The 16,540-nt window shown below is 41.5% G+C and overlaps 1 protein-coding gene across 1 annotated transcript in view; it reads left to right on the top strand.

The window, feature by feature from the left end:
• Positions 1-16,540, top strand: part of TNKS (tankyrase) — a 280,881-nt gene that overhangs the window by 246,157 nt on the left and 18,184 nt on the right. The window contains exons 19-24 of the mRNA XM_077814807.1: positions 128-365; positions 1,014-1,096; positions 6,954-7,074; positions 9,131-9,228; positions 11,793-11,867; positions 13,074-13,179. Of these exons, the coding sequence (XP_077670933.1) occupies positions 128-365; positions 1,014-1,096; positions 6,954-7,074; positions 9,131-9,228; positions 11,793-11,867; positions 13,074-13,179 (721 nt within the window). The remainder of the gene's footprint in view (positions 1-127; positions 366-1,013; positions 1,097-6,953; positions 7,075-9,130; positions 9,229-11,792; positions 11,868-13,073; positions 13,180-16,540) is intronic.

The following is a 16,540-nucleotide window of genomic DNA, read 5'->3' as shown; positions in this document are numbered from 1 at the left end:
TTTTACTTAGATGGGGACTGGGAATAAGGTTATCCACTACATGTATTTTTTTCCTTCCTTAGTAAATGAATAGATGGTGATTTTAATGAAAATAAAGCCCTATGTGAATGTGCTTTCTGTCTTTCAGGCTGATGATATCAGAGCTTTGCTGATAGATGCAATGCCTCCAGAAGCCTTGCCTACCTGTTTTAAACCTCAGGCAACCGTAGTTAGTGCCTCTCTAATCTCACCAGCATCTACTCCCTCCTGTCTCTCTGCTGCCAGCAGCATTGATAACCTTACAGGGCCTCTGGCAGAACTAGCAGTGGGAGGAGCATCAAATGCTGGGGATGGAGCAGCAGGAACAGAAAGGAAAGAAGGAGAAGGTAATTTTTCTGCTGGGTAAGGTTCCTTTGCAAAAATACAATAAGACGGTGCTTAGCATTGCATTCTGCTTTACTTGATCCTGAAGATGTTGAATATAAAAATACTCCCATCTCAAAGAAAATGTGAATTTCTCTATTTCTCCTGTTTTCTTCCTCTGCTCTTTGAGTGACTGTTCCTCGTAGTTATCTTTTCGTTCATGATTAGCTCAGAATCCAAAGGCGCAAGGGTCACTGACTAAATGAACAGATTTCCGCTGTTGCTGCTGGACAAAAATTCTGATGGGTATAATCGTGATTTGGGGAAACATGATGGCTGAGATGAGGGGGTTGTTAAAGTTTTAATCCTTTGATTAATATTTGAAATACATGCTGTCCATCAGCATCTGAAAGATGGTATAGCAAAAATGCACCCATCTTCATCTGTATTCCTGTGTAACTTGCTGTTCTGTTTTACTGAAATCAGATGTTTCTGTTTTAAGCGGTTGTTTTGAATGTGTATTTAACATTAGTTTTTACTGAGCTTTTGTACAGTCTGAGGTAGGTTATTTGGCTGAGGACTATAGAGAGCTGTGTTTTGAAACTGAGGGCAAGCTGACATTATGCTAGATGATGGATATCTTCTACATTGATCTGTTTCTTTCATTATAGTCGCTGGTCTTGACATGAATATCAGCCAGTTCCTGAAAAGCCTTGGGCTTGAACACCTGCGGGATATCTTTGAAACAGAACAGGTAATAAGTGAGCCTCATGTATGGTGCACTTGTATGTTCATTTATAGGGAATGCAATAAATACTCAAGCAAATTTTGATTTCATCTGTTATTTCCTAACTTTTTTTAAATGACTGTTTAACATCTGTGAAAAACAAAAATAACAAAGGAAACTACAAATGAGTCATCTAGTACCTTAAAGTGAGGTTTTCCTCAGAAAAAGACTGAATAAATGGCATCACAGTTATTTGAGGCTGGGATCAAGTTTGCTCAGTTTACAAGTAAAATAATTTTTTTTTTCCCAACTGCCAGCTCTGCAAATTCATCCCGGGATCAGAGTCACGATTGATCCTTTGGTCTTGAGCATTATTACCAATAAAGGTTTTGCAGGACAAATTAGACCCTAAGCTACATGTGTCCTTTCCCATTCATAAACCCGTTAAAGGTTTTTTGCAAGGAAGAGGGAGAAAAATGGTTCTTCTTAACTTCTGAGGATAGGACAAGAAGCAAGTTGCAGCGGGGGAGGTTTAGGTTGGATATTAGGAAAAACTTTTTCACTAGGAGGGTGGTGAAACACTGGAATGCGTTACCTAGGGAGGTGGTAGAATCTCCTTCCTTAGAAGTTTTTAAGGTCAGGCTTGACAAAGCCCTGGCTGGGATGATTTAATTGGGGATTGGTCCTGCTTTGAGCAGGGGGTTGGACTAGATGACCTCCTGAGGTCCCTTCCAACCCTGATATTCTATGATTCTGTGAGTCAATGGGCTTAAATTGTAGCAAGGACCATTTAGGTTGGACATTAGGAAAAACTTCCTGTCAGGGTGATTAAGCAGTGGAATAAATTGCCTAGGGAGGTTGTGAAATCTCCATCATTGGAGATTTTTAAGATCAGGTTATATAAACACCTGTCAGGGATGGTCTGGATCAGTGGTTCTCAACCGTTCCGGACTACTGTACCCCTTTCAGGAGGCTGATTTGTCTTGCGTACCCCAAGTTTCACCTCACTTAAAAACTACAAAAGTGTCACAGAACACTCTTACTGAAAAATTACTTACTTTCTCATTGTTACCATATAATTACAAAATAAATCGCCACCCCCAGATTGAGAAACACTGATGAAGTATATAGAGCAGTATAAACAAGTCATTGTCTATATGAAATTGTCGTTTGTACTGCCATTGCTAGTACTTTCCATGTAGCCTGTTGTAAAACTAGGCAAATATATTGATGAGCTGATGGACCCCCTGGAAGATCTGTGTACTCCCAGGGGTACACACATCCCTGGTGAAGAACCACTGGTCTAGATAATATTTAGTCTTGCCATGAGTGCAGGGGACAGGACTAGATGACCTCTGGAGGTCCCTTCCAGTCATACAATTCTATGATGCCTGTGCAAGCCTATTGCATTGAACAGAGTTATTAAAGTGAAAGTGATTAGAACTTAGTAAACAATGCCGTTAATGGGCAAGGCAGAAGAGAAACTACTTTACCCAGGCCTTGTCTACGCTAGAGAATTCAAGAAATAGTTTCCTACTGCAAACAAGGTTATAATCTTAGCTGTTTTGGGTGTGTAGGGCTAAAGAGTAAATAGTGGGGGAAAAGTATGTTACCAGTTACTCTGGATATGCAAAATGTATTGTAAGAAGTTACCATGTTTGTGGTCAGTTTTTGGAAGAGAATAGCATTTGAATGCTATTGTGAATTCTTTTTCTGAACAGCTTCTTGGACAAACACATAATTTACTAGTGTGAACTAAGATATAATGTGGGGCGGGGGAGAAATAAGACATATTAAACCGTAGCCATAAGTCAGGGCACAAACACTTTAAACATAATGTGTTGGTTATGAAAATTCTCCAGACTATTGTATGAAGTGTTGAGAGTTGTCCTTTGCTTCCCAATTCCTGTAGATATGACTGTTTTTCTTTCGTTTTCATTGACATTATGTATACGTCTTCTCCACTTCAGCATGAATTGTAATATTTCTTGGCTACCTTTTTCTCCTTAACTAGGAGAAGTGTGCTTTCCATATATTTAATAGAAGTTTATATTTATCAGAAAAATGGAATATTGGCTTTTTAGAACCAGGAAAAACCTTTCTATCCAAATAGTTCTGCTCTCCTTAGTTATCTTAATCTAATTTTGGATTGTTTCATTTAGTCATGACCCTCTAGAAACAAATCTTTAAGTATTGCTTAAACTCATTTTTCCTGTTTAAAAAAACCTTCCTCTTCCACTGAAGAGTTCTACTTTAGATGCTTATCTTCTAAGTAAGGCTGTCGATTAATTGCAGTTACCTCACTTGAAGTAACTCAAAAAAAATTAATTGCGATTAATTGCAGTTTTAATCACACTGTTAAACAATAGAATAACAAATGAAATTTATTAAATATTTTTTGATGTTTTTCTACGTTTTCAAATATTGATTTCAAGTACAATGCATAATGCAAAGTGTACAGTGCTCACTTTATAGTATTATTTTTATTACAAATATTTGCACCGTAAAAAGGATAAACAAATAAAATAGTATTTTTCAATTCACCTCATACAAGAACTGTAAAGCAGGCTCTTTATCATGAAAGTGCAACTTACAAATGTAGATTTTTTTTTTCATTACATAACTGCATTCAAAAACAAAATTAAAACTTTAAAGCCTAGAAGTCCACTTAGTCCTACTTCTTGTTCAGCCAATCGCTAAGACAAACAAGTTTGTTTACATTTACGGGAGATAATGCTTTCCGCTTTTTATTTACAATGTCACCTGAAAGTGAGCAGAAGCGTTCACATGGCACTTTTGTACCGGCATTGCAAGATATTTATGGGCCAGACATGCTAAACATTCGTGTGCCCCTTCATGCTGCCCCCACCATTCTAGAGAACATGCTTCCATGCTGATGATGCTCATTAAAAAAAAAATATGTTAATTAAATTTGTGACTGAACTCCTTGTGGGAGAAATGTTTGTCTCCTGCTCTGTTTTACCTATACTCTGCCATATATTTCATGTTATAGCAGTCTCGGATGATGAGCCAGCATATGTTGTTCATTTTAAGAACACTCACTGCAGATTTGACAAAACACAAAGAAGGTATCAATGTGAGATTTCTAAAGATAGCTACAGCGCTCGACTCAAGGTTTAAGAATCTGAAGTGCCTTCCAAAATCTGAGAGGAACGAGGTGTGGAGCAGACTTTCAGAAGTCTTGGAAGAGCAACTTCAGAACCCAAACCACCTATAAAGAAAATCAGCCTTCTCTTGGTAGCATCTGACTCAGATGATGGAAATGAACATGCATCAGTCTGCACTGCTTTGGGTCATTATCAAGCAGAACCCGTCATCAACGTGTCCTCTGGAATGGAGGTTGGAGCATGAATCTTTAGAACCTACAAGTCCACTCAGTCCTAAAGTTTTGCATTGTTTTATTTTTGAACGCAGTTATTTTTTTTTTTTATATAGTTCTACATTTTAAGTCCAACTTTCGTGGTAAAGTGATTGCACTACAGTAGTTGTAATGAGGGAATTGAAAAATACTATTTCTTTTGTTTTTTACAGTGCAAATGTTTGTAAGCAAAAATAAATATAAGGTGAGCACTGTACACTTTGTATTCTATGTTGTAATTGAGATCAATATATTTGAAAATGTAGAAAACAGCCAAAAATATTTAAATAAATGGTATTCTATTATTGTTTAACAGTACGATTAATCAGGATGAATTTTTTTAACTGTTTGACAGCCCTACTTCTAGGTTCTGTACAATTTTCCCCCACTCGTGAGAGTTTTAAAAATGCAAATCGGCTTTACTTGTCTCTTTCATCATTTTGAAAACTTGTTAATTCATCTCATACTGTTGTCCTTTCAAAGCCAATGAGTACATCTTCATAGTCATTCCATATTATTTGGATGCTTGATGTCTGGAACTGTCTTTGTTTCCCATACACTACAATCTCTACAAGGAAACAGCCCTCCTGTGATACAGGTACCAGGGAGGGACACCTTTTCATTTTGGATCTCCCCTGATGTTAATCCTAGTCCTCTGGCTGTACGGTAGTATCTTTTGCAGTCTTTTGTAGTGCTGCTCTGCACTTGATGGATGTTTTCAATGATTCTTTCATAGTAATCTTCATATCTTTTGCCTGATCGATATGTTGGCTGTCATGTTTATCACATATCCCTTGGTTGAGTCCCTCTCTCCTGAATTAAGCATATTATCTTTGTCTACAGTGGACTTTGTTTGCTACTTACAGATCCAGTCATCTTAACTCTCCAGCTCCTTTTGAATCTAGTTGTACGGTTTCCTGTTGATTAAGCCTCCAGTTCTATTGTAATGTGTAAATTTGGGAGCAGATGTATTTGAATGCCTCTCCTAAATGAAATTTTTCTGTATCTCTGAGGTCCAAAAAGTAACCTGTGCATAGAATTTCTGTACAATATGAAAAGTTTGTGTCTAGACTGCCCTTTATGTCCTGCTCTTAAATCAATTTTCTGTTTCACATTTTATTTAACATCCTATTTTATTACTTCCTGCTTTAGCAGATAATCTCTATTACCTTGAAATGCAGCCTTGTCAAATGCTTTGAGGAATCTTAATATATTACAGCCAGTGAATAGTCCTGATCTGTCATCATGACAGTCATTATTCCTAAGAACCGTGGGTTACTGAAGCATGATTTTACATAGCCAAATCGTGTTTGGAGACACACACGCACCATATAAACACAAAGCGAATGTTTTAGAAAATCTGTAATGGCATCGATGTAGGATGTGTTAGACATTTTAATAAGGACATAACAGCAAAAGAATGGGAAATTATCAGGCTAAAATAGACAGAACTTTTATTTCCATGCTGTATGTGGTGGAAATACGTTTATCAGTATTTGTGCAAAAATGTAAAATCTGGCTACAGTGTGCTTTAAACTGTTGATATGTGTATAGTGCTGATGTACAGCACCACGTTAGTAATCCTGACCCCTTAATAATCTTGACAGGAAAGCTGTTGTCTGGGATTTTTTTTACTATTTCTGTTGTCACTCATGCAGCTCCACCAGTGCTAGCAATGGTGGGTGTGTTAGTGTAAATAATATATTGGTGTGTTAGCTGGAGTGCCATCTAACCCTCCTCAGAGCCATTCTAGATAATACAATGACTAGCCATCTGTGTACAATCGTCCTTGATGTGGAGCTCCATCAATGATACTTCAGCACAGGAAATTATTTTTAAAAATCCAATATCAGTATGGCCTGTCACTGAAGGGGAAGAGTTATGATGCACCTAAGGAACAGAGGAATGCAAGTCCCACTGATTTGCAGTGGGGCATATGCACCTAAATCCCATAGGCACACTTGAAATCTCCTATCAGTTTTAAATTAGCCTTTTATCATTCCTTTAGCAATATCAGATCCAGACTAAATCATTTTCCTAGTAATATTTGACTATTGTTTCACTGCATTCATTAAATGGTTAGAAATTATTCCCAGTTTGGTGTGGAGTCTTACCATGAAGGGAGATGTATGGAAAATTAAATAGCTTACTTTTTAACTGTTATGTTAAATTAGATTTCTGTGTTAGTTTTTGGAAGAGAGAGGTATGTTCTGTGTTATTTACACACATTCTGCAGCAGCCAGCATAGAGCAGCTCTCTGCTGTCTCATCATGGGGAGAGACCCTGTGGTATTTACCTGGGCCAGCCTCAGACAGGAAGGTGGCAGTCTATTAGATTGCAGGGTCATCATAATAAAAATAAAATACATAAACTGAGGGATTCTACTCCTAGCATGAATGCAGTGTAGGTACAGTATAATTTCTGTAACAATGGGACTTTTTCATTTTTTCCTTAGGAGGTAATGAAGACTTGGCTACTAATTTTTGTCATCCTTTCTCTTTTCAGATAACTCTTGATGTATTGGCAGACATGGGGCATGAAGAGTTAAAAGAAATTGGCATTAACGCATATGGACATCGCCACAAACTAATAAAAGGTGTAGAGCGACTTCTAGGAGGGCAGCAAGGTAAATATGTCAAAACAGTTGGCCCTACCTGTTAACTTTGAGTTATGTACACCTGGACCTGTCTGAAATAATTTTCAGCAGACTTTCAGCAATTGCCTTGTAAAAGGAATGCTCTTAAACCACCCCCAGTCTTAGACCGTGACTTTAAAGAGTCTAGGTGTGGTAAGATGCGTTCCTGCTTGCAGCATTGAACCAAATTCCGGCTAGGCAGTAGAGATAAAATGGCTGGAGTCAAAGGAATCTTTCAGTCTGGTGGTGCAAAGATGGGGTGGAACCATTGTCTTGTCTCCTCTCCACCTCATCTGGGGAATGCACACCCCAAGAGGTACATGGAGGGGAGGAACATGGATTCAGCAAGGGCAAGTCATGCCTGACTAATCTAATTGCCTTCTGTGACGAGATAACTGGCTCTGTGGATGAGGGGAAAGCAGTAGACGTGTTGTTCCTTGACTTTAGCAAAGCTTTTGACACGGTCTCCCACAGTATTCTTGCCAGCAAGTTAAAGAAGTACTGGGCTGGATGAATGGACTATAAGGTGGATAGAAAGCTGGCTAGATCGTTGGGCTCAAAGGGTAGTGATCAATGACTCCATGTCTAGTTGGCAGCCGGTATCAAGCGGAGTCCTGGGGCCGGTTTTGTTCCATATCTTCTTTAATGATCTGGAGGATGGCGTGGACTGCACCCTCAGCAAGTTTGCAGAGGACACTAAACTTGGAGGAGTGGTAGATACGCTGGAGGGTAGGGATAGGATACAGAGGGACCAAGACAAATTAAAGGATTGGGCCATAACAAATCTGATGAGGTTCAACAAGGACAAGTGCAGAGTCCTGCACTTAGGATGGAAGAATCCCATGCACCGCTACTGGCTAGTCAGCAGTTCTAGGACCTAGGGGTTACAGTGGACAAGAAGCTGGATATCAGTCAACAGTGTGCCCTTGTTGCCAAGAAGGCTAACGTCATTTTGGGCTGTATAAGTGGAGGCATTGCGAGCAGATGGAGGGACGTGATTGTTCCCCTCTATTCGACATTGGTGAGGCCTCATCTGGCGTACTGTGTCCAGTTTTGGGCCCCACCCTACAAGAAGGATGTGGAAAAATTGGAAAGAGTCCAGCGGAGGGCAACAAAAATGATTAGGGGACTAGAACACATGACTTATGAGGAGAGGCTGAGGGAACTGGGATTGTTTAATGTGCAGAAGAGAAGAATGAGGGGGAATTTGATAGCTGCTTTCAACTACCTGAAAGGGGGTTCCAAAGTGGATGGATCTAGACTGTTCTCATTGGTAGCAGATGCCCGAACAACGAGTAATGGTCTCAAGTTTCAATGGGGGATGTTTAGGTTGGATGCTAGGAAAAGCTTTTTCACTAGGAGGGTGGTGAAGCACTGGAATGGGTTACCTAGGGAGGTGGTGGAATCTCCTTCCTTAGAGGTTTTTAAGGTCAGGCTTGACAAATCCCTGGCTGGGACGATTCAGTTGGTGTTGGTCCTGCTTTGAGCAGGGGGTTGGACTAGATGACCTCCTGAGGTCCCTTCCAACCCCGATATTCTATGATTCTATGCTGCTCTGAGCACAAGGCCATCATTCTAGCAGGCTCCAGCATGAAGTGCATACAGTGGGAGCAGCTCTTTGTGTACCTATGTAAAGGTCAGTCACGGTCTAGTGCAGGGGTTTGTTCCAAGATTAACACACACAACTGTTGATTACTAATAACTAATTCCTGAATGGATTACACTGTAATTGCAAACTGTTGGAATTGTCTCTATCACACAGGCTTCAGCTGCTTCACTTGAAAGCAGAAATTGCTGGATAAGTTCTTTTCCCACATAAATTTTATTCTTTTAATATTTTATTCTATTTTAATACTCTCTTTTAATGCCTGCTGCTTTTCAAGCATTTGATCTAATTTAGGTTGTATTTCCTTTGTTTACGTCCTTTATTGCATTTGCTCCTGCTCTGGGGTTATTCAACAAACAATAATAGTAAAGCTGGGTAAAAATACAGCTGGTATTGTTTCCTACAGTTGATTTTTACTTCTTAAATTCTTTCCTTTTGCAGGCACCAGTCCTTATTTGACTTTTCACTGTGTGAGCCAAGGGACTATTCTCCTAGACCTTGCTCCCGATGATAAGGAGTATCAATCAGTAGAAGAGGAGGTATTATAAATACAAATATTTTTGTTTTAAAAATTGGCTTGTGTTTGCTGCTTAATGTCTGTCCTGGAGGTCAGTGTGGTTCTACACTGCAAAGTGATCCTCTCAAAATAGCATTGGTGGGTTCCACCTTACTGCCACCCAGTGATTACAGATCCAGATGTGATCCCTGATGGCCAGATCTTCAAACTCCACCTCGGAACAGAAGGTCAAACTAGGTTCTTTTCCTCTTATATATCCCCAGTGCTCTGCGGGCCCAATTCCACACCCAGGTACACCTGCGCTCGTCACTTTTTTTCAGATTATGGCCTCGGTGATACCTTTGCAACCCTCGCTGCCTTTAGTAGAGCTCCACAAGTGTGTCACTGACTTAAAATAAACAAGCCATGCTGTTGGTGCGGCTCAAAGAGAGACTCCAGCCCTGCAGCACCAAAGCAGTTAACAGGAATAAAAAAGATCTGACCCCAGGGCACTCAGGGAGCAGTAGGAAAGGACCTTTTTTATGCAGTCTCTTTTGGCAAGTGAAACAACATCAAGGTCCTCTGTAGTGTGGGGGGAAAGGACCCAAGCCCCCACAGCTCCATGGGGACAGACCAGGCATCAGCATCACCTCACCCCCAAAGACAGCAGTCAATCCTGCAGCTCCCAAAAAATGAGCTGAGAGTAATTGTGGGTGGAGGCTGGAACAACCATTTCTCCCCAGGGTCCTGGGTCATCGTTGAGAGTAGGACAGGTCACACAACAGCCCCATGATCCCCTTAACATGGCATTGCCTCTTGCCCCCAGAGAGACCAGGTGATGGGTGGGGCCGGACACACCCTTCTGCTGTTGGGGATGATGGTGCACATAGAGCTGCGACTGCTTTCGTGTTGCTGGGTGACTGCGCATGTTCAGAACTTCCTTGCTCTGTCCACTGTCTGCCAGCCAGGCTAACCCAGTGCTTCTCCCTGCCTTGCCACAATCTCCTGCTCAGGTGCTGCCTTCTCCACAGAGACACTTGGATACTAAGGCGATGAGTGCCAGGATAAGAACTTAGATAGGGTAGGATGGATGCTGTATGCTGTGACCCTTACCTGTAGTTGGTGTCCCGATGTGTATGCACCACGGGGCCACGTATGTGCACCTACCTTCATGAAAGTCATCAGTTTTTCCCTTTTCTAGCTAGGGTGTTTGGGAACATAGGTTAAAATAGAACCAAAGGGATTACACTCTCCTTCATCCCTTTCCCTGTGGTTTGTATCCACTGCTTCAAGAGGCAGCTCCTTATGCTTCTTGAAGTCTTTTGGAAACACCCGTTGAATGTGCTCTTGGGTCTGGGTCATTAACTCCCCTTACAAAGTGTATTTTCTTGGAGAAGTGTTCAAAAGGCTCATATGACAGATCAAAATGAGGAGGGAGGTTTTGTGTGTACTACTTTATGGTATTAGCTATTTAAATGGAAAAATAAACAGATTACATTGTAAAACCTTTGACCTTGAGCCCTAGACCTTCGTGTGTGATCTGTCCATTCCTGTTAGTAGGAAAGCACATTAGGACATGCAGGATCAGGGACTTAGGGTGCTATTTTAACAAATTGTTTGCTTAGTTTAATAAGGAGGCATGGTATGACAACCTCATTGTGTCTGATCACCTTGTCACCAGTGAAATACTGATGCCAAGGGTCTGCTTAGCAACCCTAACAGCTTGCTGCCCTAGCAAAAGTCAGAATATCGACTGCAAAGTTCACATGTATTAGACTGTTTTGCCTCTCACTTGGTACAGTTTATGTTGATTTTCTGACTTAACATTGCCCTAGATTGTAACTGTTTCTGTGCTGTGCTAGTGTTTTTTTGTTTTGTTTTTAAAGTAAGTTGAAAATGTTTAAGCTACTTCTTGCTTAGACAAGAGTTTGGAAATCCAGAGTTCATACAGGATTGCATATAGCTTGCGTAACAGACAGAGTCAACTGCCAACAGAGTCAAATACAATATTTATTTGGGCTGTTATTAAATTCTGTTACTTTAACTGTAATTGTCTACCAAAAGTCACTTACCTGTAGATGAAATTATAGTTCTTGATAGCTGGTAATAGTAATGTACAAACATCACAATGTATTGATCCCCCCAGTAACCAAGAAATGGAAGATTATGTACCTTAGTTATACATTCTTTATTATGTCAGCATAGTCTTTCCAGAAAATCTTTCTTGCTTTTTGTAACATTATAATTGGAACTTTTGAAATTCAATATCCATGTCTATTTTGGACAGTAAATTCCAATGTGCTTATTTTCTTACTTGGAGTTTTATTGACAAGTTGGGTCATTGGATTTGTTCTCAGCCAATATCCTGGAGCAATGTGCTCCACTGGGACTTTCTGTACTCTAACAAATAAAAGAACATAGCTGTATTCAAATTTGAGGTCTCTTAACTTTTGGGTTTCTTTGCTCATTCTCCACGAATGTAATCTGTTATAAGTATATTCACCGTTCCTCATTTTTTGGCCTTGCTTAAATGAACTCCCTTTCCAGCTCATTAATATTATTAGCAGGTGTCAATGTTTCAGAATTCCATTTGATATTCTTATGCAGATGCAAAGTACAATCCGGGAGCACAGAGACGGTGGCAATGCTGGAGGGATCTTCAACAGATATAATGTCATCAGGGTAAGTCTCAAAGACTTCAGAAAATCAGAAGTAAAATAAATGGTAATTATGCTAACAGGTGGAATCATTTTGATATGCTGCCCTGTCATTATATAATTGCATACAAAAATCCACATTACAAGAACGTCAAAGTTGCACAGTCAAGCACTCAGAAGGTAAGAAATACCAAAATTAAGACTGTACATCCATGCTGTGCAGTGAAGCAGGCAGGAGGTGACCATGTAATTACAGACTGTACCATAATGCATACACACAAAGGGGACAAATTATTAAAGTGGAACAGGCAATCTTAATTCTGGCTTCTGATTGCTTGACTTTGCAGCCTTAACGTTGTGTAGGGTTTTTTAATGTAATGTCCCCAATTTTTTTTTTACAAAGCAAACTTCGAGCTGCTTCATATTGCCTTGATGTCAACAGGGATAGTATTGGGAGCACAGACGAGACAGCTGCCCTGCTTTCAGTTCCTGTGGCCAGTCCCACAGGAGCTCCCTACAGCTCCTGGGATGGAACATGTTCAGTCACTCTGGGGATAGCCAAGTGCAGTCCTGTCACCATTAGGAGCTGTGAAGGGATGGAGCATGCTCAATATGGATAGAATCTTCAGAGTATTTAGCCGCCAGACTCTGACAAGTCTCTACTGAGCATGTGCAAACTGAGATTTCTCAGAGGCTAATAACTAGGCCAATTTGGATGGATTTTCCCAGGGATGGCAAAAGGCACATCCCTGACACCAGGCCTAGCTGCATCACCACCACCAAATTTCAAGTCCCTGCTTCAAAGCTTGAAAGCACCAGACTGGAGCTTCACAGCGAAATAGTATTATGAATGTTTCATGTACACAAAACAACACATTTTCCCCTAACTTTTTCTCAGAAATGGCTGAACAGTTTTTGCCTAAATTTTCCAACAAAATTCTGCCTGAGGCAGGAACCTAAAATTTCAGCCCAAATGGTAAAAGTTTGGCAAAGTAATAAGCAACTGAAAACAGGATCTTATAACAGGAAGTGTTGGGCTCCCTTGACTAAAGGTGGTCTGCCAGCTCTGTCTGTAATGTTTTTTACCAATTTTGTTTTAAAAGCAAAACCACCCCAGATATTTGTTATACAGTCCATGCCTCTTGCTATACTGTATAGAATTACAGTTTCCCTATACTGTGTAGAATTACATTTCATTAGAATTGAATCATATTTTTTGTTTACACTGTAGATTCAGAAGGTTGTGAACAAGAAGTTGAGGGAGAGATTCTGTCACAGACAGAAGGAGGTGTCCGAGGAAAATCACAACCATCACAATGAGCGTATGTTGTTTCATGGTGAGGAACTAGTCTCTATTTCTAGGCTTCACGACTTCTTAAAAAAAAGGGGGGAGTGGGGAGGAAATGTTAGTGTTAATCATTGTACATTGTTTTTGTATTTCTGCTCGCTTTCCTCTCCACCATCAGAACGTATGCAAGTGTGTTTTGATGAGAAAAGTTACACTTCTTCAAGAAGTGTCCCTGTGGGTGCTTCACTTCAGGTGTGCATGTGCCCCTGCACCTTTGAGCAAAGATTTTTAGAAGCAGTGCCCGTTTGGCCCTTCCATGGGCCCTACACGTTCTCATGCCCTGTTCCGAGGATATATAGAACCGCATGCGGGACCCACCCTCCGTTCTTTTTCAGGCTCCTTCAGCCTGAGATGAAGTGTAGAGTGTGCCTGTCCTCGTCAGCCTAGTTCGTGTTTAATGTTTGTGGTGTTAGTTTTTGGAATCACGGTTCCCTCTTTTTTTCTTCTTTTTTCTCCCTGTTAAGCGGGATTTTTTGGACTTTGCTCTGGGTGTCTGACTGGATCCCCTAGTTTTAAGAGCTTTCTTTCCTTTCATGAACCTATCCCTATCAGTGACAGGCATCCTCAGTGTCTCTGTCAATTTGGTAGACACTCATATCCCCAGCAAGTGCAAGTTCTGCATCTCATTCAAGAGCAGATCTCAAAACCATAGGGAAACAAGGTTTAGATTAGTGATAATTTAGTGACGGGGGGAGTGATAGCTCAGTGGTTTGAGCATTGGCCTGCTAAACCCAGGGTTGTGAGTTCAATCCTTGAGGGGGGTATTTAGGGATCCGGGGCAAAAATTGGGGATTGGTCCTGCTTTGAGCAGGGGGTTGGACTAGATGATCTCCTGAGGTCCCTTCCAACCCTGAGATTCTATGATGGAACAAGCCCAAAGACCAACTTCTGACCTGGGTACCGAAAACCTCCACATACATAGGGCTTCAAGTGCCCCATCTACTTTGAGATCCTTGTCACTGAATGCCTCAACGTATACAGGCTGAACTATGCTGTTTACCTCTGGGCATCAGTCACCAAAAGTCTCAGCAGACAGCTTCTGTGTCAGAAGTCCGCAGTACAGAGAGCTGTGTTACCTAAGCTTCTGGTTGCTGATGAGAAGAATTGGAGTACTGGGTGTCTTAGAAAATCTTGGCCACCAAATCACAAAAAGACTCTGCATATCTCATGTCACAAGGGGAATTCTTTAGATTCTCCATGTGGTTCAGGTACCGGGAAGGCCTCTAAGGTGTCCTCTAAGAGACCGACTACAAAGAGAGATTGGGTACTCAGGTCATCTACTTCGTACCCAGACCACTAGAGATCTCAAAGAGGACTACACCACCAGACACTGAAGTTGAATTTCTGATACCAACATGCATTGGGAGGAAGAGTCCCCTGCCTAGTGGTTAGCACCCCAAGGCGGCAGTCACCCCCAGTGAGTGCAGTTAGGGTCAGCAGCACTGCCTAATGGGTGCAGTTCAGGTTAGCATCTCTGCCTAGGGGATACAGGTCAGAGGTGGCACTGGGTTTATATGAACCCAAAACTATGGTAACTAGTCTCTGTTTTCCAGGCAGCGTCAGGAAATAAATCAGTGGGGGACGCAGCACTTCTGTCTGATAAACGATTGGTTCACACACAAGTGCTTCCATCCAAAAATCCTTGTTTTTATTGAGTACAAAGCACACATCAAAAATAGCAATAGTCTAGAGCACCCCAGATAGATATAGTTACACAAAGGCTGAGATAGTGTCGAGTGGCAGCAGCAGGGTTCCAGTGGCTGGCTTTCCTTCTAGCCACTGGGGAGATGGATTTCAGTGTCTCCTTGCCCATAGAAAATCCAGACTTCTCCAGAGTATTCTCTCTAACTAAACTCTTCATAGGTTTCTTCAAACAAAGCACATAACTCATAATGACCCCTAATATGCTAGCAATTTCCCTAGCAACAGCAAATAATAATTCATTATTCTACTTATCAGCAAAGCAACTTCAGCTAGAAGTTTTACAGACACAGGCACCTGGACCAAGGTCAGCTCCCTTCCATTCTCATTTAATGCCATTTTACTTTATCTATCCTTGTTAGTAACACTGCAGCTTGTGCAGCTGTTTTTGTCTGCCTAAGCAAGTCCAAATTCTTCCTCTCTACGTGGTATCCTCACTTTCACTTCATGATGGCTAAATGCACAAGAAGGCTGCTGGTTATGGCAAGTGCAGGTTTATGTTAAGTCCAGTTCTTTCATAACATCTCCCTCTAGTGGGTACAGGCCTTGGGCAGGGTAGGAGAACCTGGGCCCTCCACTCCACTGGGTTGCAATGCAGAGCCCTGGGAGGCTGGTTTGGCTGCTTATCTGGTGGCGTCTTCTGTCAGCCTCAAGTCAGTTTCCCTGGGTCACTTCCTGCTGCAATCTGCGTCCCAGCCAGCTGCTGTCCATCTCTGGGGATTGCCACCTCCAGGCTTTCAGCCCTAGTCCCGGTCATCGGATACTGTTGCTCCCCTGTATCCAGGCAGCAGTTTGATGCCTCCTTCACCCAGAATTGCTCCTTAATCCCCTTCTGTCCTATGAGGGGTTTATACACCCCATCGCACAACACCATCCCATCACACTGTGGTACTGACAGCATCTTGAACCTCTGCAATAACAACATAGTCTGATCATGGTCACTCTCAAACCAAGCTTCCAGTGTCCAAGATATTAGTACCAAAACCAGTCTCTACAGGATCTCACCTAGCTGCTACCCATATACCATCAATATCACAGGAGTTTAAGTATTCAAGAAACGACATTGTTTCAGTGAGCCAGAATGCCTGCTATTGTCTGGTACCGAGCGTTTACCTGTACCGACACCCACTCGGTCACTGACTCCTCATTTTCCTCCCAGGCCACCTGACTCACTGAACTCTACCATCCATGATGATCAGTTGTTACCTACCATGGAATATATTGAGGAAGACTCATCTGACTCAGATTTCAATACAGGGTTTTTCTGTCAGGGTTTTTCTCCAATACGCACTAACACAAGAGGACAGAAAACCTCCAGCTCCATTCTCTTGGCTTGACCAGCGTGGATGCTTTCCCCCTTGGACCTCCCCAGTGGCCTTGGACTCTGTACTGTCAGCAATTTGAAAACATCTACTCACTCCCACAGAGAGCATAAAGAGGTATTTTCCTTAGCCCCCACTCCCACCTTTTCTAGCAGAAGAGAGGACCTTTGAGGACCAGGAGGCAAGGGCTGACAAGAAGATGACATCTCTTACTAATATATCGTCATCGCCTGATGAAGCAATCATGCCTCCTCCACCTTCGATAGCGGATGACTGATATGTGGATGTTACTGATATACTTCATATTCCATTAGAGATGGTCCAGGA

The sequence above is a fragment of the Eretmochelys imbricata genome, chromosome 4 (genome assembly GCF_965152235.1).
Source record: "Eretmochelys imbricata isolate rEreImb1 chromosome 4, rEreImb1.hap1, whole genome shotgun sequence".
Classification (NCBI taxonomy): domain Eukaryota; kingdom Metazoa; phylum Chordata; order Testudines; family Cheloniidae; genus Eretmochelys; species Eretmochelys imbricata.
The sequence above is the reverse complement of the archived record's forward strand: the minus strand, read 5'-3'. Positions and strand labels throughout refer to the sequence as shown.